The 26,465-nt window shown below is 43.1% G+C and overlaps 2 protein-coding genes across 2 annotated transcripts in view; one reads left to right on the top strand and one right to left on the bottom strand.

Moving 5' to 3' along the window:
* LOC118400838 (phosphatidylinositol phosphatase PTPRQ-like) overlaps positions 1-10,946 on the top strand; it is a 33,326-nt gene extending 22,380 nt beyond the window's left edge. The window contains exons 27-44 of the mRNA XM_052474624.1: positions 70-256; positions 384-625; positions 1,087-1,156; positions 1,318-1,476; positions 1,600-1,918; positions 2,036-2,109; positions 3,755-3,854; positions 6,282-6,410; positions 6,778-6,822; positions 7,452-7,478; positions 7,710-7,791; positions 7,874-7,964; positions 8,059-8,135; positions 8,292-8,426; positions 8,526-8,651; positions 9,656-9,937; positions 10,088-10,211; positions 10,302-10,946. Of these exons, the coding sequence (XP_052330584.1) occupies positions 70-256; positions 384-625; positions 1,087-1,156; positions 1,318-1,476; positions 1,600-1,918; positions 2,036-2,109; positions 3,755-3,854; positions 6,282-6,410; positions 6,778-6,822; positions 7,452-7,478; positions 7,710-7,791; positions 7,874-7,964; positions 8,059-8,135; positions 8,292-8,426; positions 8,526-8,651; positions 9,656-9,937; positions 10,088-10,211; positions 10,302-10,339 (2,307 nt within the window). The 3' untranslated portion in view covers positions 10,340-10,946. The remainder of the gene's footprint in view (positions 1-69; positions 257-383; positions 626-1,086; positions 1,157-1,317; positions 1,477-1,599; positions 1,919-2,035; positions 2,110-3,754; positions 3,855-6,281; positions 6,411-6,777; positions 6,823-7,451; positions 7,479-7,709; positions 7,792-7,873; positions 7,965-8,058; positions 8,136-8,291; positions 8,427-8,525; positions 8,652-9,655; positions 9,938-10,087; positions 10,212-10,301) is intronic.
* Positions 10,947-11,493: 547 nt separating this feature from the next.
* LOC118400837 (IQ motif and SEC7 domain-containing protein 3-like) overlaps positions 11,494-26,465 on the bottom strand; it is a 63,656-nt gene continuing 48,684 nt past the window's right edge. Inside the window, 5 exon segments of the mRNA XM_052474892.1 lie at positions 11,494-13,829; positions 14,617-14,660; positions 14,741-14,836; positions 15,152-15,310; positions 18,612-18,711. Of these exon segments, the coding sequence (XP_052330852.1) occupies positions 13,365-13,829; positions 14,617-14,660; positions 14,741-14,836; positions 15,152-15,310; positions 18,612-18,711 (864 nt within the window). The 3' untranslated portion in view covers positions 11,494-13,364.

Here is a 26,465-nt window from a genome sequence, read left to right as displayed (position 1 = left end):
GCACACACACACTCAAAGAATAATGAGAAAAAGGAGTTTCTTGCATCTGTATGTTGTGTTGTTGTTCAGCTGGATAGCGAGGGGTTAAACCAGTCTGTAGTACGCGGCCCAGAGGAGCTGAGGACCGTAGTTGTGTCAAACCTGACTGCGTTCACTCGCTACTCTGTGACCGTGACTGCCTTCACTGGACGACTGGAGAACGCACGGCGGGACGGACAAGCCACTGAGCCCACTGTCATCAGAACAATGGAGGAGGGTGAGGAACCCACACATACAGTAATACACTAGTAGCTACTTTATTCAACTGCTAGAAGGTAGTTAAGCACTCTCTCTCTCATCCTCCTCCTCATCCTCCCTCCATCCCTCTCCCCTGCTCCCTCCAGAGCCCAGGGATCCTCCTAAGAACGTGACCCTCCAGGTAATTCCAGAGGAAGTGACCCGTGTGTTTGTGACCTTTGCCCCCCCGGAGGAGCCTAATGGGAACATCAGTTCCTATACGGTGCTGGTCTACCACCAGGGCCAGCTAGAGATGACCATTGACCGCCTCACCGTGGTCCAAAACGAGAACCGTACCCTGACCGCAGTCATCGACGGGCTGAAGGGAGGCTACAACTATAGTATACGGGTGAGGATCTCACACAAAGGCACAACTATACAAACACATGGTTCACAACTATAATATACGGGTGAGGATCTCACACACAGGCACAACTACACAAACACATGGTTCACAACTATAATATACGGGTGAGGAACCCACACACAGGCACAACTACACAAACACATGGTTCACAACTATAATATACGGGTGAGGATCTCACACAAAGGCACAACTATACAAACACATGGTTCACAACTATAATATACGGGTGAGGATCTCACACAAAGGCACAACTACACAAACACATGGTTCACAACTATAATATACGGGTGAGGAACACACACACAGGCACAACTACACAAACACATGGTTCACAACTTTAATATACGGGTGAGGAACACACACAGTGTCACATAACAATTGTGCTTTCTGAAAAATTATTCTCACCATTTGAAACACTCCGACCAAATCTCTCTCACACACAGATTGCAGCGGTAAACGGAGCAGGTTTAAGCCCCCCCAGCTCAGAGGTTCAGATCACTACAGGGATCAAAGGTACAGTGCTACATAAACACTACATAACCCATTCATAATCCCTACATAACCCCTTTATAACCCCAACATCCTTAGAAACTTAGTTGTAGGGGGTGTCATATTGTGAATATATGTGTGTGCACTACGAACACTTCATGATACAGAAATGTGTGTGTGGGTAGCTCCTGCCAAGCCCACCCAGAGACCCCAGGTGATGTTGGACCGAGGAGGAATTGCCATGGTAACCTCCAGAAGCATCATTGTTCGCATGCCAGCCTGTTTCTACAGCAATGACAACGGACCAATCAGCAGTATCCAGGTCATCATGTCCGAATCTGGGGGTACGACATCACACACACACACATAAACACACATCAATCACACAGAAAATATATCCTGAACTAAAGTATGTAGGAGCCACTGCTATAGGTCTAGTCTGACATCTGTCTGTCTCTCTGTCTCAGTGATGGACAGCATGAACCTGACCAACTGGAAGACAGCATTTCTCTCTCGTCCCACCCCCTACCTAACAGACAATGGCTTCCCCAACCCACTCTGCGTGAGGGACCGTATGAGCAGGGACACACAAACCAGCAGACTCACTTTCTCACTCATTAGACACAGTATTGTGAGGGACAGGGTTCTGGGACATAGAGACTCAGGGGGGGAGCGCATAGACCACCAGGATGATCACTATGTCATCGGAGAGAAGGACAACTGTCTGACTGAAGAGTACAGTAACACACTCTGTAACGGACCCCTCAAACCAAACACTGTCTACGTGTGAGTATACACAACACAAACATGTAAACACATACACGTGCACAAACGTAGATATAAACACATACACACACATACGTACAAAGTTTAATACAGTGCATGTCTTTGTCTGTGTGGCAGGTTTAAGTTCCGAGCCACCAACATCCGGGGCCAGTACACAGACTCTGACTACTCTGAGCATATCAGAACAGCAGGTAAGCACTCCTCTTCTCTCCACAAACATCTTTCCTCTCTGATGCAAACTGATTAAACAACACCACTCTCACTCCTTCATTTGAATTTTTTACATTTTAGTAATTTAGCAGAGGCTCTTATCCAGAGCAACTTACTGTTAGTGCATTCATCTTAAGATTACTAGGTGGGTCAACCACATCTCTCAGTCATAGTAAGTACATTTTTCCTAAATAAAGTAGCTATCTGCAAACTCAGAGCTAGTAAGTTTCAAGTTAATGTCACATGCACAAGTACATGAAACGCCTTTCTTGCTCTAAACCCAACAATGCAGGAATCAATAGTAATGCAATACTAAAAGTATCATAAGGTAGAACAAAAACACAAGAAAAAGAAGAAGAAGAAGAACACGTGAAAATTAGAATCTAAATACAGGGCCAGTTTCAATATAATATTATTTTCAGATAATACTGGACTCATGGAGGTAGATATGTATAGTGAGTGCTTGACTTTGACTGAAATAGGTCCCTGTGTCGAGCAGAAAATCTCCCCCTGCCAGAACCCCCCTTTTCTAATCTCCTTAATTTTGTGTCTAGATAAAATACTTTCTGTGGCACACATCAGAGTCAAATACTTTCTATAGAACAAACTTCACGTCAGGATAGGCAACCGAAATTAATAATTAATGTATGTGTGTTATATTAAACAGAGGAGGGAGTAAAATGTTGGCAAGCAATGAACATTTCAGAACAACTATGGCTGAATTATTATCCTTACACTTTGAAACATACTAGTCGAATAATACATGGGAGAGATGACGAATTTTGTCAAAGATATTTATTTATAGACTAATACAAAATCAGTAGGGGATTTAGGTACGGGCGACATGGCCAGCCGCGCAGGGCTGCATCTTGCCGCCCCCAGTTCGGCCGCTGAAGAGGGGTTCGCCCAGGGCGCCATACAAGCTAGAACCGCCACATACACTTGAAACATATAGCCAAACCGAAAACTGCAGACAAAAATGCTTTCTTCTACTATGTCAGTGAAATGTAGGCTAAACTGACAACGGAGTGAAGAGCAGAAATCTTAACTAGCAAGCAAGTTGCAGCAATGAAGAACGCGAAGAGGGGGAGAATTCTGGCATGGGGGAGATTTTCGGTACAACACCTGTTCTCATTTTGGGTGCCGGTGCTGTTTGTTTATATTTAGGTGCAGGAGCTCCACGATACTTTTGAGCTAATATGCGAGAAGAGGAACAGGAGCTCAAGCAGATTAAATGATGATTGTATGTGAGTGTGTGGACGTGTGTGTACGGTAGCGTTAGTAGTATAAATGCATGTGTTGGAGTGTCAGTGTGCGTGAGTGTGTAGAGTCCTGTGAGTATGCATATACACAGTGCAAAAATAAAAACAAAATGCAAGGGTCAACTCACATAGTCAGTGTAGCCATTATGTTAGCTATGTCTTGTGGTTTAGGAATGGAAGCTCTTCAGGCACCATCTTTACGACTGTGCGTGGTTGAGTGGACCATTTTAAGTCCATAGTGATTTGGACACCGAAGAACTTGAAGCTCTCGACCCGATCCATTGCAGCCCGTCGATGTAAGTGCAAGTGTTAGTTTACGAAAGGCTTCTTTTTTCTCTTTCCCTCAACCCCTCCTGTCTGTCAGTGGATGGGTTGTTGACCAGAGATGAACAGATCATTCTGGGAGTACTCCTCTCCTTCTTCCTGGCCCTGCTGCTCATCCTCGTCATCTACGCCTCTGTCAGGTAAACTGGTTCCAGCTGATGCCTCTAGTTTTGTAGTTTTTTATTTTATTTTTCTATATATATATATATATATATTTTTTTTTTTTAATTATTATTAACAAATATCAACAAACAAAAGATAAATAGTCACATACAAACAAGCATACATACAAACGATTTACATTGCCAGGAATCTTGAACAAACAAATCATATTCATTAATAATACAAGTTTTAATTGCCTTTTTGTTTTTAATTTGAGTTAAAGTAGTGCCATATTGTTTAATTTAATATATAAAGTGAAAAAAGTTAGGTTTTGAATTAGACCATTTGCATTTGTGAATATGAAATGTACCTAGTATTATTAGCAGTTGAATTAAATATACTACATCTTTATCTATGTCAGAATTGATTAAATAAATCATTATATCAAAACCATTAAATAGTACAACCAGTCCTATTTTTTTTGTAACAAAATTCTGTATGTCAATCCAAAACATTCTACGATAAATACAGGCAAAAAACAAATGCAAAATGGTCTCCTTCTCCATTCCACAGAAATCACATTTATAGTCAATATTCAGCTTGAATCTTTTCAAAACATGTTTCACAGGATAGATTCTATGTAACATTTTAAATGAAACTCCCTTTACTTTGTTACTGATACAATATTTGTTAGTAATTTCCCATGCTTTCCCCCATTGTATATCACCATAGATATTTGACCAAAATAATATTGCTGAGGGAATTGTAGTGTCACAAACAATATTCCTAATCTGTTTTTACTACATTTATCTTTGATGTTAATTAAACCTGTTAGGGATGATGCAAATTTTCGCAGCATTTCGCAGCTTTTTGTTAAAAATCGCACAACATTTCAAAGTCCTGCTACTCATGCCAGGAATATAGTATATGCATATGATAAGTATGTGTGTATAGAAAACACTCGGAAGTCTCTAAAACTGGTTAAATCGTGTCTGTGGCTATAACAGAACGTGTTTAGGAGTAAAAATCCCCGGGAAAACTGTTCACCAAAAACACCAAAATATTCATCCGCCAGTCAATGTATTGTCTAAGGCGACAGAAAATAAATGAGGCTCCCATTACATTGCCTACAGCTTCCACACGATGTCGCCAGTACTGGCATTTCATGGCTGCTTTATCCTTGGTTAGATGACGTATAGGCACTTCCTGTCTTGGGGCGCACCGCAGGATGTTATGAAAGTGAAAACATGGACGATGATTTCAAGACTTGCTGCTATCGAATACAGATCGCCCCGTGATCAATTTGATAGATTATTAATGTTTATTAATACCTAAAGTTGGTTTAGAAAAGTAGTTTGAAGTGATTTGTAAAAGTTTATAGGCAACTTTTGTAATTTTAAAAAGTGACGTTGCGTCTTGTAAAGGGGAATTTTCCTGGATCAGACCGGCCTTCATAAAATGACATTTTGCCTATACAATGACGGATTTAATCGGGAAAAAGACCCAATTGTGATGTTTATGGGATATATAGGAGTGCCAACAAAGAAGCTCGTCAAAGGTAATGAATGTTTTATATTTTATTTCTGCGTTTTGTGTAGCGCCGGCTACTGCAAAATCTGTTGTTTAGGTGACGTTCAGGTATTTTGGGGGGTGCATGCTATCAGATAATAGCTTCTCATGCTTTCACCGAAAAGCATTTTACAAATCTGACTTGGTGGCTCGATTCACAACGAGTGTAGCTTTAATTCAGTACCTTGCATATGTGTTTTAATGAAAGTTTGAGTTTTATCAAAAACTATAGGTGGCGCTCTAAAATTTCCGCTGATTTGGTTCCTGCACAGGGACACCCATCCAATATTGTCAATTAATATATTTTCATGTAAATCTATGTTACTTACATCAACCACAGAGGAATTTAAAAGAGATACAACCCCCATTGGAAATGAAATAAAAAACAATTGCATATTCTTTCAGTGTTATTGGAATTTTAAATGTATCAAGAAATTCCCCTTATGAGAGTAGATATCCATCCTCATTCAGTAACTGACCAACCAAAATAATTTTATTCTCAAACCAGTTACGAAAAAAAATAGACTTATTTTTCAATCGTATATCTTTGTTGTTCCATATAAAGTATCTGTATCTGTATCTGTATCTGTATCTGTTTATACACTAACATCCAAGCTAAAATTGCCTGCTTATGGAATTTGGCCAACTTTACTGGGATTTTATCAACATCAAAATTACATCAAAGCAAAGATTCTAAACCACCAACAGAGTTAAATAAATACTTAGGGAAGACATTCTAAATACTGTTCTGGTTCTTAACATACTTCAGAATCAAATTTATTTTAAAAGTATTAATTAGAGTTTTGAAATCTATAACCTTAAGTTTTCTAGTTTAAACCCAGCCAGCCATAGTCAGTTGTGTCAGAGAGATTGACATGTTCCTCATCCAATGACAGGATCCGTCAGCGGCAGAAGGAGGGCGGGACCTACTCTCCCCGGGAGGCGGAGATTATAGAGACCAAGTTTAAACTGGATCAACTGATTGCTGTGGCTGACCTGGAGCTGAAGGAAGAGAAACTACACCGGTCAGTGTGTGTATGCCTGTGTGTGTCTTTTTCTCACACATACACACTCCCTCTCTCTCATTCGCACACAACTTCACAAAGGTTTATCCACTGTAACATTATGCTCACTCTGCCTCTACCTGCATGCCTACAGAATGTGCATGGCTGCTGCTAACACATGCACATACACACACATTACAGTACACACATAAACACACTCACAATCACACAAAGGCTGTCTGTGCTCTCCACTCTCACTCTAACCCAGGGTTTTACAAACTCGGTCCCCGTGACCCCACGGGTGCCTGTTTTGGGTTTTGCCCCAGCACTACACAGCTGATTCAAATGATCAACTAATCATCAAGCTTTGCTCCAACTCTCTTTCCAGGTATTCCTCCTTCTTCTTTAGACGGAAGGAGATATTTGTCATCCAGTAAGTTGTAGTGGGCAGTGTGTGTAGCCCTTGTTATATAGCACTCCATGTGTGTGTGTGTTGCTGTGTTGCATTGCTACAGTTGGAAGTGTGTATTGTTGTCTCATGGCTTTAGTCTACTGAAGTGCTGTTCAGTCTGTCTACTGAAGTGCTGTTCAGTCTGTCTGTAACTGTACAGTAATGGAAAGTAAAGTCTGCTGTACTCACAGTGTACTGGTGTGACTGGAAAATAAAGTCTGCTGTACTCACAGTGTACTGGTGTGACTGGAAAATAAAGTCTGCTGTACTCACAGTGTACTGGTGTGACTGGAAAATAAAGTCTGCTGTACTCACAGTGTACTGGTGTGACTGGAAAATAAAGTCTGCTGTACTCACAGTGTACTGGTGTGACTGGAAAATAAAGTCTTCTGTACTCACAGTGTACTGGTGTGACTGGAAAATAAAGTCGTCTGTACTCACAGTGTACTGGTGTGACTGGAAAATAAAGTCTTCTGTACTCACAGTGTACTGGTGTGACTGGAAAATAAAGTCTTCTGTACTCACAGTGTACTGGTGTGACTGGAAAATAAAGTCTGCTGTACTCACAGTGTACTGGTGTGACTAATATTGTTCTGTCAACTCTGTTTTAGACTTCTCAGCTACAGAAAGTCTCTCAAGTAAGTCATCTAATGAGTGTGTATGTTGTTCTATGTGTACATTATGTGAGTTTGTTGGGCAATAATAGTTTGATTTGGATTGCTGCCCTGTGAAGGATTTCTCTTATCCCCACCTCCTGTTTGTTTGATTTTTGATATTCATATAAGGTTTATGCATTTATGTGTGAGCTGTGCCAAGATTTTGCTCTTGTAGGACAAAAAACGTGATTCTGATTTATCTCTGTCTCTCAGGCCCGTCAATAAGAAGTCTTTCCTGCAGCATGTAGAGGATCTGTGTGCCAACGAGAACACCAAGTTCCAGGAAGAGTTTGCAGTATGTAACTCTAACCTCTGACCCCATGTGAAAACCTGTGTGTGTGTACGTGGATTGACAGCGTTAACCCTGTCTTCTCTAGGAGTTGCCCAAACTGCTGCAGGATCTGGCTACTTCAGACGCTGACCTTCCCTGGAACAGATCCAAGAACCGCTTCACTAACATCAAACCCTGTATGTACACACACACACACACACACACACACACACACACACACACAGTGAGCGTAACACACACACACAACCTAACACATTCTCTCCTTTACAGACAACAACAACCGTGTGAAGCTCTTGTCTGAGCCTGGCATGCCTGGATCTGACTACATTAACGCTAGCTTCATCTCAGTGAGACACACACACACACAGTCACAGACACAGAAAAGAGAACACTCATGCTTTCAGAGAAGCTCACATTTCTAAACACCCCAACGTTTGTGTTACAAAACTGGAGACCTGTGACCTACTCTGTTCTGACTATAACATTCTTCCTCTCCCGCTCAGGGTTACCTGTGTCCTAGTGAGTTCATAGCGACCCAGGGTCCTCTCCCCGGCACTGTGGCTGACTTTTGGAGGATGATCTGGGAGACTCGCACACGAACCATCGCTATGCTCACACAGTGCTATGAGAAAGGAAGGGTAAGGACCGGACTAAGGTTTTAGTAGTGTCAGGTTCGTATGTCTGTTTAGATCCGGTCACCAATTTTGTGTGTGTGTGCTGTGTGTGGGTGTGTTTAGATCCGGTGTCACCAGTACTGGCCAGAGGACAATAAGCCGGTGACAGTGTTTGGGGACATCATCATCACCAAGCTGACAGAGGACGTTTATCCTGACTGGACCGTCAGAGCTCTCAAAGTCGAGCGGGTAACACACACACACACATATATATACATACAGTGCATTCGGAAAGTATTCAAACCTCTTGACTTTTTTTCACCTTTTTGTTAAATCACAGCCTTATTCTAAAATGGATTAAATGTTATATTTTCCTCATCAATCTACACACAATACCCCATAATGACAAAGCAAAGAGATTTTTAGAATCTAAGCAAAGAGATTTTTAGAATTTAAATAAGATGTGTATATATATATGTTTTTTTTTTATAAATGAGCAAAAATGTCAACTGTTTTGGCTTTGTCATTATGGGGTATTGTGTGTAGATTGATGAGGGGGAAAAAACAAGTTTATCCATTTTAGAATAAGGCTGTAACGTAACAACATTTGGAAAAAGTCAAGGGGTCTAAATACTCATCGGGGCATTGGACTCTACAAGGTGTCAAAAGCGTTCCACAGGGACGCTGGCCCATGTTGACTCCAATGCTTCCCACAGTTGTGTCAAGTTGGCTGGATGTTCTTTGGGTTGTGGACCATTGTTGGTTGATACACTCAGGAAACTATTGAGTGTGAAAAATCTAGCAGCACTACAGTTCTTGACACAATCAAACCGGTGCACCTGGCACCTGCTGCCATACTCCATTCAAAGGCAATTCAATATTTTGTCTTGCCGATACAGCCTCTGAATAGCACACAATCCATGTCTCAATTTTCTCAAGGCTTAAAAATCCTACTTTCAGTTGTCTCCTCCCCCTTCAACTGCACTGATTGAAATGGATTTAACAAGTTACATCATTAAGGGATCATAGCTTTCACCTGGATTCACCCAGTCAGTCTGTCATGGAAAGAGCAGGTGTTCCTAATGTTTTGTACAATCAGTGTATATTTGAGTACCCCAGAGTAAACAAGTTAAGAGTTATCCTCTTGACAATAAAATCATTATTCTCTCTCTCCTTCTCTAACTTCCTCGCTCTCTCTCCCTCTGACACTCCTTCTCCCCCCTCTCTCTGTCTGTCTCCCTTTCTCCCCCTAGCATGGGGACTACATGGTGGTTCACCACTTCAACTACACCTCCTGGCCAGAGCATGGTGTACCAGATTCCAGCACCACACTCATACAGTTTGTTCGAGCCATCAGAGCCAACAGGCATGAGAACACTACTATAGTGGTGCACTGCAGTGCTGGCGTGGGCAGGACAGGAGTGTTTATAGCGCTGGATCACCTGATCCAACACGTCAGTGATCACGACTTTGTGGACATCTACGGTCTGGTGGCTGAACTACGCAGTGAGAGGATGTGTATGGTGCAGAACCTGGTGAGAAATATGCATTTATACAACATGTATCATAATATAATATTCTTACTCTAATATGGATATGATATGATACTTCATAGTATGATCTAGTTTTCCTGGTGCATTCAAACCTGCCAGACAGAATCTTAGTCTGTTCACGCATATCCCCAGGCCCAGTATATGTTCCTACACCAGAGTACTCTGGATCTGCTGAACAGTAAAGGAAACAGCCAGTCCATCTGGTTCATCAACTACTCTGCTCTGGAGAAGATGGACTCACTGGAAGCTATGGAGGGTGAGCACACACATATACAAGAACACACACTAGCATACACATACGTCATAAACGCACATTTCACATATCTACTTTTTTGTGCTCTTGCAGGTGATGTCGAGCTGGAATGGGAGGAGACTACGATGTAAAGGCTGAGAACTTATCAGTCAACTTCACACCTGATGAACACGCATCTATTCCTGGGTCATGGGGCCAAATCCTGGACACACTGACTGTTTGTCAGATGGATTGCTCCACCAGAGATAGAGAAAGGGGAGGGAGAGAGAATTGTGTAGTCCAAACAGAGTAATGTTTCCTCTAGCTTCTTTGGGAACACAAGTTGCCCTTTTCTGGCAGGAGGGTCAAAACAACACAACGAAACTTAGTTGTTTACCTGGCCTGAATCATCACACAATTACAGTCCTCGTGGAGTCCTGCATCTTTTGTATACGTTCACAGGCAGAAAATATATCACACATGGAGGTTTACAGGTATCTTGCAATAGTAATTTCACTGTGTATTTCATTGGATTCTTGTATCATGTTTTTGTATATTAGGTTTTTCGGCCAAATAGTGTTGTCACGGTGTTCATGTTTGCTTCGCTGTGTTACTACGTTTATATCACGTGTTGCTATGTTTGTCATTGTAATTGGGAGGTTTGAGGTATAATATATTTGTGGGGTGTTCTTGTGTATTTGATGTATTTTGTTCCACATCTGTGTTTTGGACCAGAAGTAAAATCAACTCCACTACTCACCTACTGTCTGTCTGTCTGTCTGTCTGTCTGTCTGTCTCAGTGAGCTGTTATATAAAAATGACACCCCAAAAGAGTGAAGCATGAAATACACTGAGAATCTCACTGACTGCTGATACTGTAGGTACTTATCACAGTGGGAGGCCGTTCCTTCTTTTGCTAGTACAAAAGCGGTACCTGTTGTGTGCCGACCCGGTAGCGAAGAACCTATGCAATGCTTGTCAGTGGCCAACAGGTTGACATGGAGCCAATCAGAAACACAAACCTCCATGTGGGGGAGCCAACAAAAAAAAAGAAAAATATAGGGGCTTTCAACAAAATAGAATCATGACCATAAGCAATATGCATGTATATGCATTGCCAAACAACGTTACTGCCCCCTTCTGGTTTGGAGTATTGTAACAAGGCTGAGTGGCTGACGACTTCCAAAGTCTTTGCTGTGTGAACACAAAATAGATTGACTGCCGACACTGTTCAGAGGTGCTAAGTACTGTCGGCAGGCAAACCTTTCACACACACAAACAGACAGACAGGACACAGGACTCAAGGCAGAGTACAAACTACTTTATTATGTAATTCTCTTCAAACATAAATCTTTAGAAATATTCCATTAGTAAACACTGTAATTGTTATAAACATGATATCTTAGTAAATACTTAATGTGACGGTGCACAGGTGCTCTCGTCAACAGTGTAAGACATCTCCAAGATGGATGCAGGACAGGCGAGCCAGACTCAGTGTTAAGGTGATATGTTAGGGCTTTAGAACATGCTAAAATGTCTACTATGACTCCTGCTTGTTTTCCACTAAACCATCTAGCTAATGCTAACGCTAGTGTGATCACAGCTACAGTATAGCCCTTTACACAGAGCTCTAATTATGATAATGTGTCATCTGTGCGTGTGTCTCTCGTGGTAGCAGTGGGGTGCTGTTGCCCCCATAATCTGAAAAACAAATAGATTTCCACCTCTGTACAAATACATAAATGCACACATCTGCAGTCCATCCATTCCTTTTAAATTATATATATATATATATATACCACCTATATACTGTGCACATGTTCAGTATTCCGATATACTCTAATAATATGGTGCAACACGAAGAAGATCAGCCTCATAGGGTCACCACGTGTCACAGCCCTCAGAGAGAGGGAAAGGGAAAGAAGAGATGTAACAACACTATTATAATAATAATGAAACATGTTCAATATTCTGATAAATAAACATACTTAAGTAATTCTGTGTGTGTACTGTGTGTGTATATACATTCCTATGTGACATGCATTCCAGTGGAGAACAGGTTAATCATATGAGAATGGGTAATAGTTAACCCTTTAGGGATTCAGCAAGTGAGATTGAATATTCAAAAGGACAAATTAGATAGAACGTTAGAACATTACCAGTTTATAACATACAATGTTCATGTTATTACTGATCAAACAATAAGTTAGAATGTTGAACAGTTTGTCGTCAGTACTGGTATTTTCCTGAGTGTGAGGCTTGGACCAGTGTAGCAAAACCTCAGAGAATAGAACAATGGTATTCACACACACATTCGCACACGCAAACAAGCACACACAGACACACCCTTTCACTCGCACATACACTGGCAGACCCTCATACTCTCAAACACACATGCACACGCAGATATGTTAATCAGGGTAGAAGTCCGACATTACGAATAGAAATACAGATTGTAATCATCTGTAAGCCAGGTGTCAGGAGAAACAGTCTTCCCTCCCTGCAAATCTGACATACTCACTTCTTCCCTCCCTGCTACTCAGACATTCTCACTTCTTCACGATCAAAAGTATTATTAGCATCTGATTATCATATTTTACCACACATCACCAAAACACTGTGTGCTAAAGAGGAGGGCTAAAACCCTAGATGATGTTGATGATGTCATTGAGGTGACATGTCTCCATGTCCAGACAGCTCCACACATGGAGGAGATCTGTGTGTTCCATCAGCTGTGTGACATCAGGGCAGGATGAGAGTCGGGGATCAGGTGGTGAGAGGTTGTATCCTAAATTGTTCTTTCTAAAGTCAAGAACAGATATAGATATGTACAGACGACACTGTGTCACAAGAGCTGTACGATTAGAAAATCTCTGTTTAGAAATTTGTCAAAATGACATCTTATTCAAAAATACACATGAAATCATTAGATGACTTTGATTTCATATTGATTTGAATCCTCTCTATTATCTCCCACTCGCTTTATCGGCTTATTCCCTTTCTCTCAGACGACTTCCTTCCCGCCCTCTTTCTCTTCCTCCCTTCCTCGTCTCACCTTTTCTCTATCTTTGTCTATGAGTGTTTGTGTTGTGTGTGTTTCACCAATACAGTACATGACTATTTAACAAAAGGTCATAGGGCGCATGATATGGTGTGGTAGGGTCAGGGATGAGGGGGTCATATGTCAGACGAGGCTGCGGGAGCCACTAGAGTTGCGTCTGCGGAGGGGGTGAGGCAGGGTGTGTGAGAGAGGGCAGGGGGAGTCGGGGGGACAGTACTGGTGGGGGTGGTTGTAGGGGGGAGGAGGGGAGGCAGAGGGGGCTCAGATCCCTCTCTGACCCGTACTGGAGTGGACATCGCTGATTGGATGAGGCGGTGGTGGGAGGCGGGGCTTCCTTGGTTGAGGAAAGCTTCCATTCTCCCGCGGCCGCTCTGGTCCATGACGATCACCTTGACGATCTGCTGGCATTGAATGAGGGTGTCTGGGCGGAACTCTCCGGGGTGGGTGGCACTTAGCATGGCTGGTGCTGCCAGAGCCAGTTGGGTGGAGTCAGGACTGGTCACATGGTAGGTCTGGAGCAGCTTATCAGGGTTGGGCTGGGTCATGTGGTAGGTCTGCAGCAGCCTATTGTGAATTGACACCTAGTTTAGAAACAGCCAGAGAATGGCATGAGGAGTTACCAGCCTGAATGCAGCCTACAGCAGCCCTCTGGTGGGTTAGATACACTGGCAGCATGCAGGCATTCAGGGAGTGAACGCATGCTAACACACACACCAGCCCAGAGACACACCTGTGTTTGGGTGGAAGGGCGTTTCAGGGTCAACATTTGGGCTCCAGTGGGTGGGTGTGAGTTTGCGTGCGTGTGTGGAGGAGGAGGAGTGTGTGTGGAGAGGGATGAGTGTGTGGGGGGAGATGACACCGAGGGCATGGTGTCTCCCCAACACAGAGATATGCAATGCTAAAGGACTGACTAAGAGTTAGGGGTTGGGGCTGCTAGGTCTGTAGAGAGGGTATTTAGAGTGGAGGAACTGGGCTTGAGTCATACATGTGCATGCATACACAGACACACACGTACATTAACTCTGAGTCTTGCCATGGAGATGGTTTTCTAGCAAGCCAGCAGGGCTTAGAAAAGCTTATGATGGCTGGGAGGCAGATGTTGTGTTAGCAGGAGGCTAATAGCTAACTCCCTACTAGCAAGAAACGAATAGCTAATAGATAACCGTGCATTGGCAGGTGGCAAATAGCTAATTACTGGTCTCTGTTAGCAGAAGGCTGATGGCTAAAGCTATCGCTCCAGTTGCAGCTGTGTTGCTATGAGGCACACAGAGCTGGAGGGAGCTGAGGAGGGTCTCCCTACTCCTCGCCTGTGTGCATCTTTGCTAACACACATACACTTACCTGAGGCAGAGTGTGTATGTGACTCACCTCCACAGTGTTGTTGCCAGTCTTGTCATACAGGTCTTGCTGGGCTGAGGGGAGAAACACACAAGTGACACTCAGAGACACAGCATGATGTGTGGATGCTAGTCGCTAACTTCGTGTTTGTTACCAGTGGGTGATCCTGTGTGTCGACTGAGTGTGTCCATCTGTCCTCCATTGGTGTGGGGAGTGTGAGTCTGCACCCCCTGTTCTCTCTCCAGCTCCCCTACAGACAGCGAGATATTACCATATAATTACATAAAGAGCCTGCTTGTGTGTGCGTGTGTGCATGTGGTGTGCGTGTGAATGCGTGTGTGTGCGTGTGGTGTGAATGCGTATGTGGGCGTGTGGTGTGCGTGTGTGTGTATGCGTGTGTGTGTGGTGTGCCTGCGAATGCTTGTGTGGTGTGCGTGCGTGTGTGTGTTGTGCGTGCGTATGCGTGCGTGCGTATGTGTGTGCTTGCGTGCGTGCGTGCGTATGTGTGTGCTTGCGTGCGTGCGTGCGTATGTGTGTGCTTGCGTGCGTATACGTGTGTGCTCACATTGGATGTGTATCTGCTCCATCTCGTTGACCTCAGTGATGGACTCACGTAGCTCCTCTGTGAAATTCCTGAGCTCCTCTCCGCTGGGGGAGCAAAAACTCACCAGCTGCTTCTTCTCTGAAGAGAACGGACTCAACATGGTGATGCCATGAGCATAGTCTGAACACACACACACACACAAAAACAGTTAGCTATGTAAATAGAATGGCGATGCCCTGGGCATAGTAGGACTCTGGACAGATAACGTCACCGCTCATAGTTAGCTATGTATGGAGCAGTACAGTGTAATAGCATAGTATAGCAGTAGTAGTAGTAGTAGAGTAGTAGTAGTAGTGTAGTAGTAGTATAGTAGTAGTACTTGTAGTAGTACTTTTAGAGTAGTAGTAGTAATAATAATAGTAGAGTAGTAGTAGTACTAGTAGTAGTATAGTAGTAGTACTAGTAGTAGTAATAATAATAGTAGTCGTAGTAGTAGTAGTATAGTAGTCGTACTAGTAGTAGTAATAATAATAGTAGAGTCATAGTAGTAGTAGTAGTAGTAGTAGTAGTAGTAGTAGTAGTAGTAGTAGTAATAATAATAGTAAAGTAGTAGTAGTAGAGTAGTAGTAGTAGCAATAGTAGTAGTAGTAGTAGTAGTAGTAGTAGTAGTAGTAGTAGTAGTAGAAGCAATAGTAGTGGCAGTAGTAGTAGTAGCAATAGTGGTAGCAGTAGTAGAGTAGTAATAGTAGTAGTAATAGTAGCAATAGTAGTGGTAGTAGCAGCAATAGTAGTGGTAGTAGCAGTAATAGTAGTAGCAGTAATAGTAGTAGTAGTAGCAATAGTAGTAGTAGTAATAGTAGTAGTAGTAGTAGCAATAGTAGTAGCAGTAGTAGAGTAGCAATAGTAGTAGTAGTAATAGTAGTAGTAGTAGCAGCAATTGTAGTAGCAATAGTAGTAGTAGTACTAATAATAGTAGAGTAGTAGTAGGTGTAGTAGAGTAGTAGTAGTAGTAGTAGTGTAGTAGTAGTAGCAGTAGAAGTAGTAGTAGCAGAGTAGTGGTAGTAGTAGTAGTAATAATAATAATAGTAGAGTAGTAGTAATAGTAGAGCAGTAGTAGTAGTAGTAGTAGTAGATGTGTAGTTGTAGTAGTAGTAGTAGTAGTAGTAATAGTAAGTGTAGTAGCATAGTAGTGGTAATAGTAGAGTAGTAGTAGTGATAATAATAGTAGAGTAGTAGTAGTAGTAATAGTAATAGTAGAAGCAGTAGTAGTAATAGTGGTAAAGTAGTCTTAGTAGTAATAATAATAGTAGAGTAGAAGTAGAAGTAGTAGAGTAGTAGTAGTAGTAATAGTAGTGGCAGAGTAGTGGTAGTAGTAGTAGTAGTGATTATAATAGTCAATGATAGTAGAGTAGTAGTAATAGTAGTAGCAGAGTAGTGGTGCTAGTAGAGTAGTTGTAGTCATAATACTAGTAGAGTAGCAGTAGTAGTTGTAGTAATAGTAGTAGTAGTAGTAATAGTAGTGTAGAAGTAGTTGAGTAGTAGATTAGTAGTAGTAGTAATAGTAGCAATAGTAGTGGTAGTAGCAGCAATAGTAGTGGTAGTAGCAGTAATAGTAGTAGCAGTAATAGTAGTAGTAGTAGCAATAGTAGTAGTAGTAATAGTAGTAGTAGTAGTAGCAATAGTAGTAGCAGTAGTAGAGTAGCAATAGTAGTAGTAGTAATAGTAGTAGTAGTAGCAGCAATTGTAGTAGCAATAGTAGTAGTAGTACTAATAATAGTAGAGTAGTAGTAGGTGTAGTAGAGTAGTAGTAGTAGTAGTAGTGTAGTAGTAGTAGCAGTAGAAGTAGTAGTAGCAGAGTAGTGGTAGTAGTAGTAGTAATAATAATAATAGTAGAGTAGTAGTAATAGTAGAGCAGTAGTAGTAGTAGTAGTAGTAGATGTGTAGTTGTAGTAGTAGTAGTAGTAGTAGTAATAGTAAGTGTAGTAGCATAGTAGTGGTAATAGTAGAGTAGTAGTAGTGATAATAATAGTAGAGTAGTAGTAGTAGTAATAGTAATAGTAGAAGCAGTAGTAGTAATAGTGGTAAAGTAGTCTTAGTAGTAATAATAATAGTAGAGTAGAAGTAGAAGTAGTAGAGTAGTAGTAGTAGTAATAGTAGTGGCAGAGTAGTGGTAGTAGTAGTAGTAGTGATTATAATAGTCAATGATAGTAGAGTAGTAGTAATAGTAGTAGCAGAGTAGTGGTGCTAGTAGAGTAGTTGTAGTCATAATACTAGTAGAGTAGCAGTAGTAGTTGTAGTAATAGTAGTAGTAGTAGTAATAGTAGTGTAGAAGTAGTTGAGTAGTAGATTAGTAGTAGTAGTAATAGTAGCAATAGTAGTGGTAGTAGCAGCAATAGTAGTGGTAGTAGCAGCAATAGTAGTAGCAGTAATAGTAGTAGTAGTAGCAATAGTAGTAGTAGTAATAGTAGTAGTAGTAGTAGCAATAGTAGTAGCAGTAGTAGAGTAGCAATAGTAGCAGTAGTAGCAATAGTAGTAGTAGTACTAATAATAGTAGAGTAGTAGTAGTAGTAGTAGTAGTAGTAGTAGTAGTGTAGTAGTAGTAGTAGCAGTAGAAGTAGTAGTAGCAGAGTAGTGGTAGTAGTAGTAGTAATAATAATAATAGTAGAGTAGTAGTAGTAGTAGTAGTAGTAGTAGTAGTAGTAGTAGATGTGTAGTTGTAGTAGTAGTAGTAGTAGTAATAGTAAGTGTAGTAGCATAGTAGTGGTAGTAGTAGAGTAGTAGTAGTGATAATAATAGTAGAGTAGTAGTAGTAGTAATAGTAATAGTAGAAGCAGTAGTAGTAATAGTGGTAAAGTAGTCTTAGTAGTAATAATAATAGTAGAGTAGAAGTAGTAGAGTAGTAGTAGTAGTAATAGTAGTGGCAGAGTAGTGGTAGTAGTAGTAGAGTAGTAGTAGTGATTATAATAGTCAATAATAGTAGAGTAGTAGTAATAGTAGTAGCAGAGTAGTTGTAGTCATAATACTAGTAGAGTAGCAGTAGTAGTTGTAGTAATAGTAGTAATAGTAGTGTAGAAGTAGTTGAGTAGTAGATTAGTAGTAGTAGTAAAATAATAATAATAGAGTAGTAGTAGTGATAGTATTTTTTTTATTAACTTTTATTTAACTAGGCAAGTCAGTTAAGAACAAATTCTTAAAATTTTACAATGACGGCCTATCCCGGCCAAACCCTCCCCTAACCCGGACAACGCTGAGCCAATTGTGCACCGCCCAATCAGACTCCCGATCACGGCTGGTTGTGATCCAGCCCAGGATTGAACCAGGATCTGTAGTGACACCTCTAGCACTGAGATGCAGTGCCTTAAACCCTTGCGCCTTTCGGGAGCTACTACTAGTAGTAGTGTAGTAGTAGTTGTAGTAGTAGTAGCAATAGTAGAGTAGTAGTAGTAGAGGTAGTAGAGTAGTAGCAAGTTGTAGTAGTTACATTCATTGCTGAAGAGGTGAAACTGCATGCCCAGTAGACCCATGGCTTTACAGAAGGTGTAGGAAGCAGAAGTCTTCTTCTTTGGACACAGCTTCAGGATCTGTGTGAGGAGACAACAGAATGGACATAAGCCATACAGTGAGCACACACGCATACGTGCGCACACACATACGCACACACTTATACAACATGTGGGTCTAATCCTGAATGCTGATTGGTTAAAAGCGCATTCCAGCCGGTGTCTATTCCACAAATTACCACCGGCTAAATCTATGACTGTTCGATCTGACTGCGCCATCCAGTGTCTCATCGGCCCAGCCAGACAATTAAATGAACTTGATCTCCACTATAAAAAGCATCTAGACCTCATCTCACATTTCTTTTAGACTAACATTTAGTTTTCAACAGCGAGAATGTATGTATATGTATAAACCTTACTGTCTATCTCTCAGACATTTGGAACATTGTTTCAATATTCAAATTCGATCTCCAACTGTCCCATGGAAATGAACGTGTTGGGATCGGGAGTCGGGACGAGAGAGGCAGGCAGCGTTTTCAGCCAGTCGAAGTCATGAATCAGCTGGCATCATTGTTATGGATATATACATAGAAATGTCAATTGAAAAGGGTACAACGAAACGAAGTGCAGCTAGTTTGCAGTCTTTCCATCTTCAGTTTGAAGGTATTGTGTTAATTGTGCTGTTGGTTAGCTCCTCTGAATACCGTTAGTGTCCTAACAGTAGGGTGACCAGACGTCCCCGTTTTCCGGGGACAGACCCCGTTTTTGGTGGCCTGTCCCCGGAAATGTCCCCATTTTTAACCGTTGAAAACAGACCGCAAAGTTAAATATTTGACTTGGCAAGAAAGAACGGGCAGCACAGCCTACCGGTTGACGTCTCAATCGCGTTGTGCTTGTTTTGTCCAGCAGAGGGGGCTGCTCGCTATACAGCTTCATTCACTCTTCTTCTTCTACTAACTACTTGCTCGCGATAGTTTTAGAGAAAACTGCTGTGGAAAACTCAGCCAGAAGCTAGCAAGTGTCAATTGAATCCACAACATCACCAGAAACGTATTTTCAAGCCAGGTAAGTTAAAATCGTTTGAGATACTAGCTAGTGATGTTATGTAACAATTTATTATATAGATAGATGATCTGCTCTATAAGGTTTTAAATAGGTTATGCTAGCTAACGTTAGCTATGTAGACTAACGTTAAGTTAGCTAGCTACTGTAATGGTAGCTAGGTTAAAAAACGTTCACATTGAAACATGCAGTGGACGGGATATTTTGAAAATATGATTATATTAAATGAATGCACAATTAATTCTGAGAATATTTGTGTAAATGACCATTTTAATGGTTTGGCATTAGAATAAGTAGTGTGAAAATATCGTAATGAAACAGCAGGGAGCAGGTCTCGAACCCTCAACCTTCGAGCCCGGGGTCCGGCGCGCTATCGACTGTGCCGCAAAAGCATGCTCAAACGGCAGGGTCCGCGCTTATAAACCCAGGGTCGTTACGATATATTTAGAAATGTTCATGAATAACATTAGTAGTGGAGAGGAAGAAGAGTGAAGGAGACAGAGGAGGAAAGGTAAAGATATGGTTACTGAGCCTGCCAATTTATTATTCCAAACAATGTTTTTGAGATAAATACAAAAATGAGGCAAGCAATGGGAATCTGTTAACCAAAGTATTTTATCTAATAGTATGCTGTTTATTAATACAGATTGGAGAGAAAGGAGAAGGAAAAATTAAGGGAGTAAAACGAGTGAAGCAAGGAGAGTGTAGAAGAGTGAGGTGGAAAGGTGAAGAGAAGGAAAGGAAGACGAGTGAAGAAGGAGGAGAAGAAAAAGTTGAGAGTAAGAAGAGAGTGACACAAGGAGAGTGAAGAACAGACAGAGGAGATACAATGACTCTTTCCAAGAAACGGAAATGCACTTTTTATGAAAAACATGATGAGAGAATTTCCATTTATACGCTCAGGTCAAGACGATAGAATTGTTCACTGCACCCTTTGTAATTCCTCTCTTTCAATTGGCAGCTGGAGAAGAACGGCAGTGGTAGAAAATCAGCAGACGAAAAAGCATAAAGCCTCAGATTGCCCGTGTTGGTTTGCCCTCTGTCACCACATTCTTCAAGAAGGTAGAGCCTTCCCAAGAAGAATATGGTTTAGCTGTGCAGGAGGGTGTCTTTGCATACCACACTATGTGACACAATCATAGTTACAGATCTATGGATCTATGGACAGATCTAGGCTTGGGAGGGTCAATGTCCATACCAAAGTTAAAAATGCTCTGCAGCGGGAGATGATTGGCTTCGGTTGTCCTGCCCACATCACTCATAACACGGCCAGAACAGCTTTGGATATGATGTTGAGTACCTGCTCACAAAGATATTTGGATATTTTCATATTTTCACCGTCAGAGTAGAAAGACTGAAGGGCTTTTGTGAGTTTGTTGCCCAGGAGTACCATAACATTTTAGGACACAGCAATGTTCACTGGATGTCCATGCTCCCTGCTCTAGAAAGAGTGCTGAAAATATATGTGCCATTGAAATCCTTTGTTATTTCTGAAGACAAATGCCCTGTTGTCCTGTGAACAATGTTCGAAGGTCCACTGATTGAATTTGGAAACCAACATGGAAACTTGACCGTATTCAGTGACACGATCAAGATGCTTGGAGGCCAGGACCACTGTGCTGTAGAGTCAGCTGCAATTCTGAGAAACTTTGAGGCAAAATTCTCTGCAAGAGATGATGACAACTTCATTCCAGTTTTGGTCAGAGGACTTCTGAGAGAACGAGAGGAAAATGGAGACATCTTCACTACGGCTGTGAACTACTTGCAAGCATGGGGAAAGCACACAGGTAATCTAAAAGATTTACATGGTCTCCTTTTAAAAAGGCAACCTCAGCGAGAAGAGATCCAGAAGGCAGCAGGCACACTGCAAGGAAAATGCCCCAATGTGACCATCAATGAGGATGCATTGTGTGATGAGGTTACTGGCATGCAAGAGTTCCTAAAGGGGGATCGCTTGAAGAATGGAAAACATCTGAGACACCGCTTAGTCAGAGATGGAGCACGGTGGTTACCCACTTCAAAGAGAATGACATCTCACACACTAACCTGGCTAGATTAGCGTCTGTTGTCATGTGCTTACCTGGAAGTAATGCACCAGTCGAGAGAGTGTTCTCCAAATTAATGATCTAAGGACAGCAGCAATAAATAGGTTCACTGTTACTGCCATCAAGGCCATGCTTATTGTGACGATAAACTTCAACCTCCCCTTGTCACGCCTTGGTCATTGTATTTTGTGTTTTTGTTATATGTTTGGGTAGGCCAGGGTGTGACATGGGTTTATATGTTGTGTTTCGTATTGGGGTTTGTATTATTTGGGATCGCGGCTGATTAGGGGTGTGGTATAGGTTTGGCTGCCTGAGGCGATTCCCAATCAGAGTCAGGTGCTTGTCGTTGTCTCTGATTGGGAACCGTATTTAGACAGCCTCAGTTTCGCTTTGTATTTCGTGGGTGTTTGTTCCTGTCTCTGTGTTGTAGTCACCAGATAGGCTGTAATTAGTTTCACGTTTCGTTTGTTGTTTTCTTATTTCAGTTATTTCATGTACCGCGTTCTTTCATTAAAGTCATGAGTAACCTACACGCTACATTTCGGTCTGACTCTCTTCTTACAACAGACGAATGTCGTTACAGAAACACCCACCACTCACAGACTGAGCAGTGTGTAAACTGGCAGGAGCCTAAGGAGGACGTTATGGACAGCAGAAGCATGGAGTATACGACGTGGGAAGAAATCGACAGGTGGGCGGCCGACCCAGAGAGAGTGCAGGCGCCCGCCTGGGATTCGCTTCAGCAGTGCGAAGAGGGCTACAGGCTAATGGAGTCGAAAAGGAAAGCACGGCGACTCAGAGCGAAAACCGAAAGTAACGGGGGAGAGCGCAGAGAGAGAGTGGCTGAGTCAGGAGTCAGACCTGAGCCTACTCTCCCTGTTAATCGTGAAGAGCAGTTGCAGTGGGAGAGGCTGCACCACTCTGAGATTTGGACATGGGAGGAGGAATTAGACGGAAAAGGACCCTGGGCGCAGCCGGGAGAATATCGCCGTCCCAAGGAGGAAATAGAAGCAGCTAAAGCGGAGAGGCGCAGGTATGAGGAGGCAGCACGGCGACGCGGTTGGAAACCGGAAAGTCACCCCAAAAAATGTATTGGGGGGGGGGCTAGAAGGGAGAATAGTTATGCCAGGTAGGAGACCTGCGCATACTCCCTGTGCTCACCGTTGGGCTAGAGAGACCGGGCAGGCACCGTGTTATGCTATGGAGCGCACGGTGTTTCCAGTGCGGGTGCAGAGCCAGGTGCGGCACATACCAGCCCTTCCTATTGGCCAGGCTAGAGTGGGCATCGAGCCAGTTAAGCTTGGGCAGGCTCGGTGCTCAAGAGCTCCAGTGCGCCTGCACGGTCCGGTCTATCCAGAGCCACCTCTACACACCAGTCCTCCGGTAGCAGCTCCCCGCACCAGGCTTCCTGTGCGTGTCCTCGATCCAGTACCACCAGTTCCAGCACCACGCACCAGGCCTCCAGTGCTCCTCGCCTGTTTAGCACAGCCAGAGCCTTTCTCCTCTCCTGCGCTGCCGGAGTCTCCAGTCTGCCCAGCGCGGCCAGTGCTCCCAGTCGGCCCAGCGCGGCCAGTGCTCCCAGTCGGCCCAGCGCGGCCAGTGCTCCCAGTCTGCCCAGCGCGGCCAGTGCTCCCAGTCTGCCCAGCGCGGCCAGTGCTCCCATTCTGCCCAGCGCGGCCAGTGCTCCCAGTCTGCCCAGCGCGGCCAGTGCTCCCAGTCTGCCCAGCGCGGCCAGTGCTCCCAGTCTGCCCAGCGCGGCCAGTGCTCCCAGTCTGCCCAGCGCCGCCAGTGCCGCCAGTCAGCCCAGCGATGCCCGACAACCAGTCTCTTCCAGATCTGCCCGACAACCAGTCTCTTCCAGATTTGCCCGACAACCATTCTCTTCCAGATCTGCCCGACAACCAGTCTCTTCCAGATCTGCCCGACAACCGGTCTCTTCCAGATCTGCTCGACAACCAGTCTCTTCCAGATCTGCCAGCCAGCCAGGATTTACCGGAGCCTACTACCTGCCTGAGCTTCATCTCAGTACTGGGCTTCCTCTCAGTCCTGGGCTTCCTCTCAGTACTGGGCTTCCCCTCAGTACCGGGCTTCCCCTCAGTACCGGGCTTCCCCTCAGTACCGGGCTTCCCCTCAGTACTGGGCTTCCCCTCAGTACCGGGCTTCCCCTCAGTACCGGGCTTCCCCTCAGTCCCGGGCTGTCCCTCTGTCCCGAGATGCCCCTCTGTCCTGAGATGCCCCTCTGTCCCGAGCTGCCCCTCTGTCCCGAGCTGCCCCTCTGTCCCGAGCTGCCTCTCTGTCCCGAGCTGCCCCTCTGTCCCGAGCGGCCCCTCTGTCACGAGCTGCTCCTCAGTTATGTGGGGATCTGGGTGAGGACTATTAGGCCATGGTCGGCGGAGAAGGTGGATGATCCCAGGACGCGAAGGGGAGGAACTAGGACATTAATGGAGTGGGGTCCACGTCCCGAGCCAGAACCGCCACCATGGACAGACGCCCACCCGGACCCTCCCTATGCTCTTGAGGTGTGTCCGGGAGTCCGCACCTTAGGGGGTGTGACATGGGGGTATATGTTTGGGTAGGCCAGGGTGTGACATGGGTTTATATGTTGTGTTTCGTATTGGGGTTTGTATTATTTGGGATCGCGGCTGATTAGGGGTGTGGTATAGGTTTGGCTGCCTGAGGCGATTCCCAATCAGAGTCAGGTGCTTGTCGTTGTCTCTGATTGGGAACCGTATTTAGACAGCCTCAGTTTCGCTTTGTATTTCGTGGGTGTTTGTTCCTGTCTCTGTGTTGTAGTCACCAGATAGGCTGTAATTAGTTTCACGTTTCGTTTGTTGTTTTCTTATTTCAGTTATTTCATGTACCGCTTTCTTTCATTAAAGTCATGAGTAACCTACACGCTGCATTTCGGTCTGACTCTCTTCTTACAACAGACGAACGTCGTTACACCCCTGCCAGGAGTTCATGGAGAAGCTGGCCAAAGACAGAGCAATCCTGATGAAGATACATTCTTCTGAGAAATATACATTTTAGGTTGGTATAAGTATATTATGTAGTTACCAATCTCATCAGCATCTTATTTCTTTATGTTAAGTATTTCACATATACTATTGTCTGTTTTTTCAATTTTGCTCATGTTCTCTTCTGCTCTTATTCTACCCAGACTACCAGGACCACTGAATGGCTGTTCAGATTGGACAGTTCTGTCTTGTCTATAGTGTTTCTGTAGTATAGTTGTTTTCTCTATCACAGTGTGCCTGTTAGACTAAATACATGAAACTGGAATTGTCCCCCTTTTTTATTTCATAGATAATATAACATTGGCTATTTTAATTATACATTGACCACCGAACTGGAAATGTCCCCGGTTTTCATTTCAGACATCTGGTCACCTTACCTAACAGAGAGTACATTTTCTATGCCAGGCGAAATCGTGCCTCATTAGCTCATTATTATGGAATTATCCAAATAAATATCACTAGAAAACAGCTTAAACAAATGCAGCTACTGTTGTTATTCTGTTTGCACTGTTTGACATGACTGTAAGTTAGCCATAGTTGGCTAGCTAGCAAGCAAGGGATAAGAACGTTGCCAGCCAGTATGGCAATGGAACATTTAGAACAGCGGTCACCAACCAGTCGACTTGTCGATCGCCAAACAATTCTGTAATAAACTGTAACGGTTGTCGTCTGGAGATAGAGAGGACCAAAGCGCAGCGTGGTTAGTGTTCATCTTTTTAATAAACAACTGAACACTTCAAAAATACAAAACAACAAAGTGACAACTGAAGCAGTTCTATCTGGTGCAGACACACAAAGACTGAAAACAACCAGCCACAAACCCCTACAGAAAACAGGCTACCTAAATATGGTTCCCAATCAGAGACAATGACTAACACCTGCCTCTGATTGAGAACCACTACCCACCATTGCGACCTGTGCGCTCTCGTTGGCTGGCCCTCGCTTCATACTCGTCGCCAAACCCACTGGCTCCATGTCATCTACAAGACCCTGCTAGGTAAAGTACCCCCTTATCTCAGCTCGCTGGTCACCATAGCATCTCCCACCTGTAGCACACGCTCCAGCAGGTATATCTCTCTAGTCACCCCCAAGACCATTTCTTTCTTTGGCCGCCTCTCCTTCCAGTTCTCTGCTGCCAATGACTGGAACGAACTACAAAAATCTCTGAAACTGGAAACACTTATCTCCCTCACTAGCTTTAAGCACCAACTGTCAGAGCAGCTCACAGATTACTGCACCTGTACATAGACCACCTATAATTTAGCCCAAACAACTACCTCTTTCCCAACTGTATTTAATTAATGAATTTATTTTGCTCCTTTGCACCCCATTATTTTTATTTCTACTTTGCACATTCTTCCATTGCAAAACTACCATTCCAGTGTTTTACTTGCTATATTGTATTTACTTTGCCACCATGGCCTTTTTTGCCTTTACCTCCCTTCTCACCTAATTTGCTCACATTGTATATAGACTTGTTTATACAGTATTATTGACTGTATGTTTGTTTTACTCCATGTGTAACTCTGTGTCGTTGTATCTGTCGAACTGCTTTGCTTTATCTTGGCCAGGTCGCAATTGTAAATGAGAACTTGTTCTCAACTTGCCTACCTGGTTAAATAAAGGTGAAATAAAATAATATATATATATTTTTAAACATATCAGGCCAAACAAGAAACCCAACCTAGAAACACAAATCATAGAATACCCA

Source organism: Oncorhynchus keta, chromosome 22 (genome assembly GCF_023373465.1).
Source record: "Oncorhynchus keta strain PuntledgeMale-10-30-2019 chromosome 22, Oket_V2, whole genome shotgun sequence".
Classification (NCBI taxonomy): Eukaryota; Metazoa; Chordata; class Actinopteri; order Salmoniformes; family Salmonidae; genus Oncorhynchus; species Oncorhynchus keta.
This window is presented reverse-complemented; position numbering and strand designations above follow the sequence as displayed.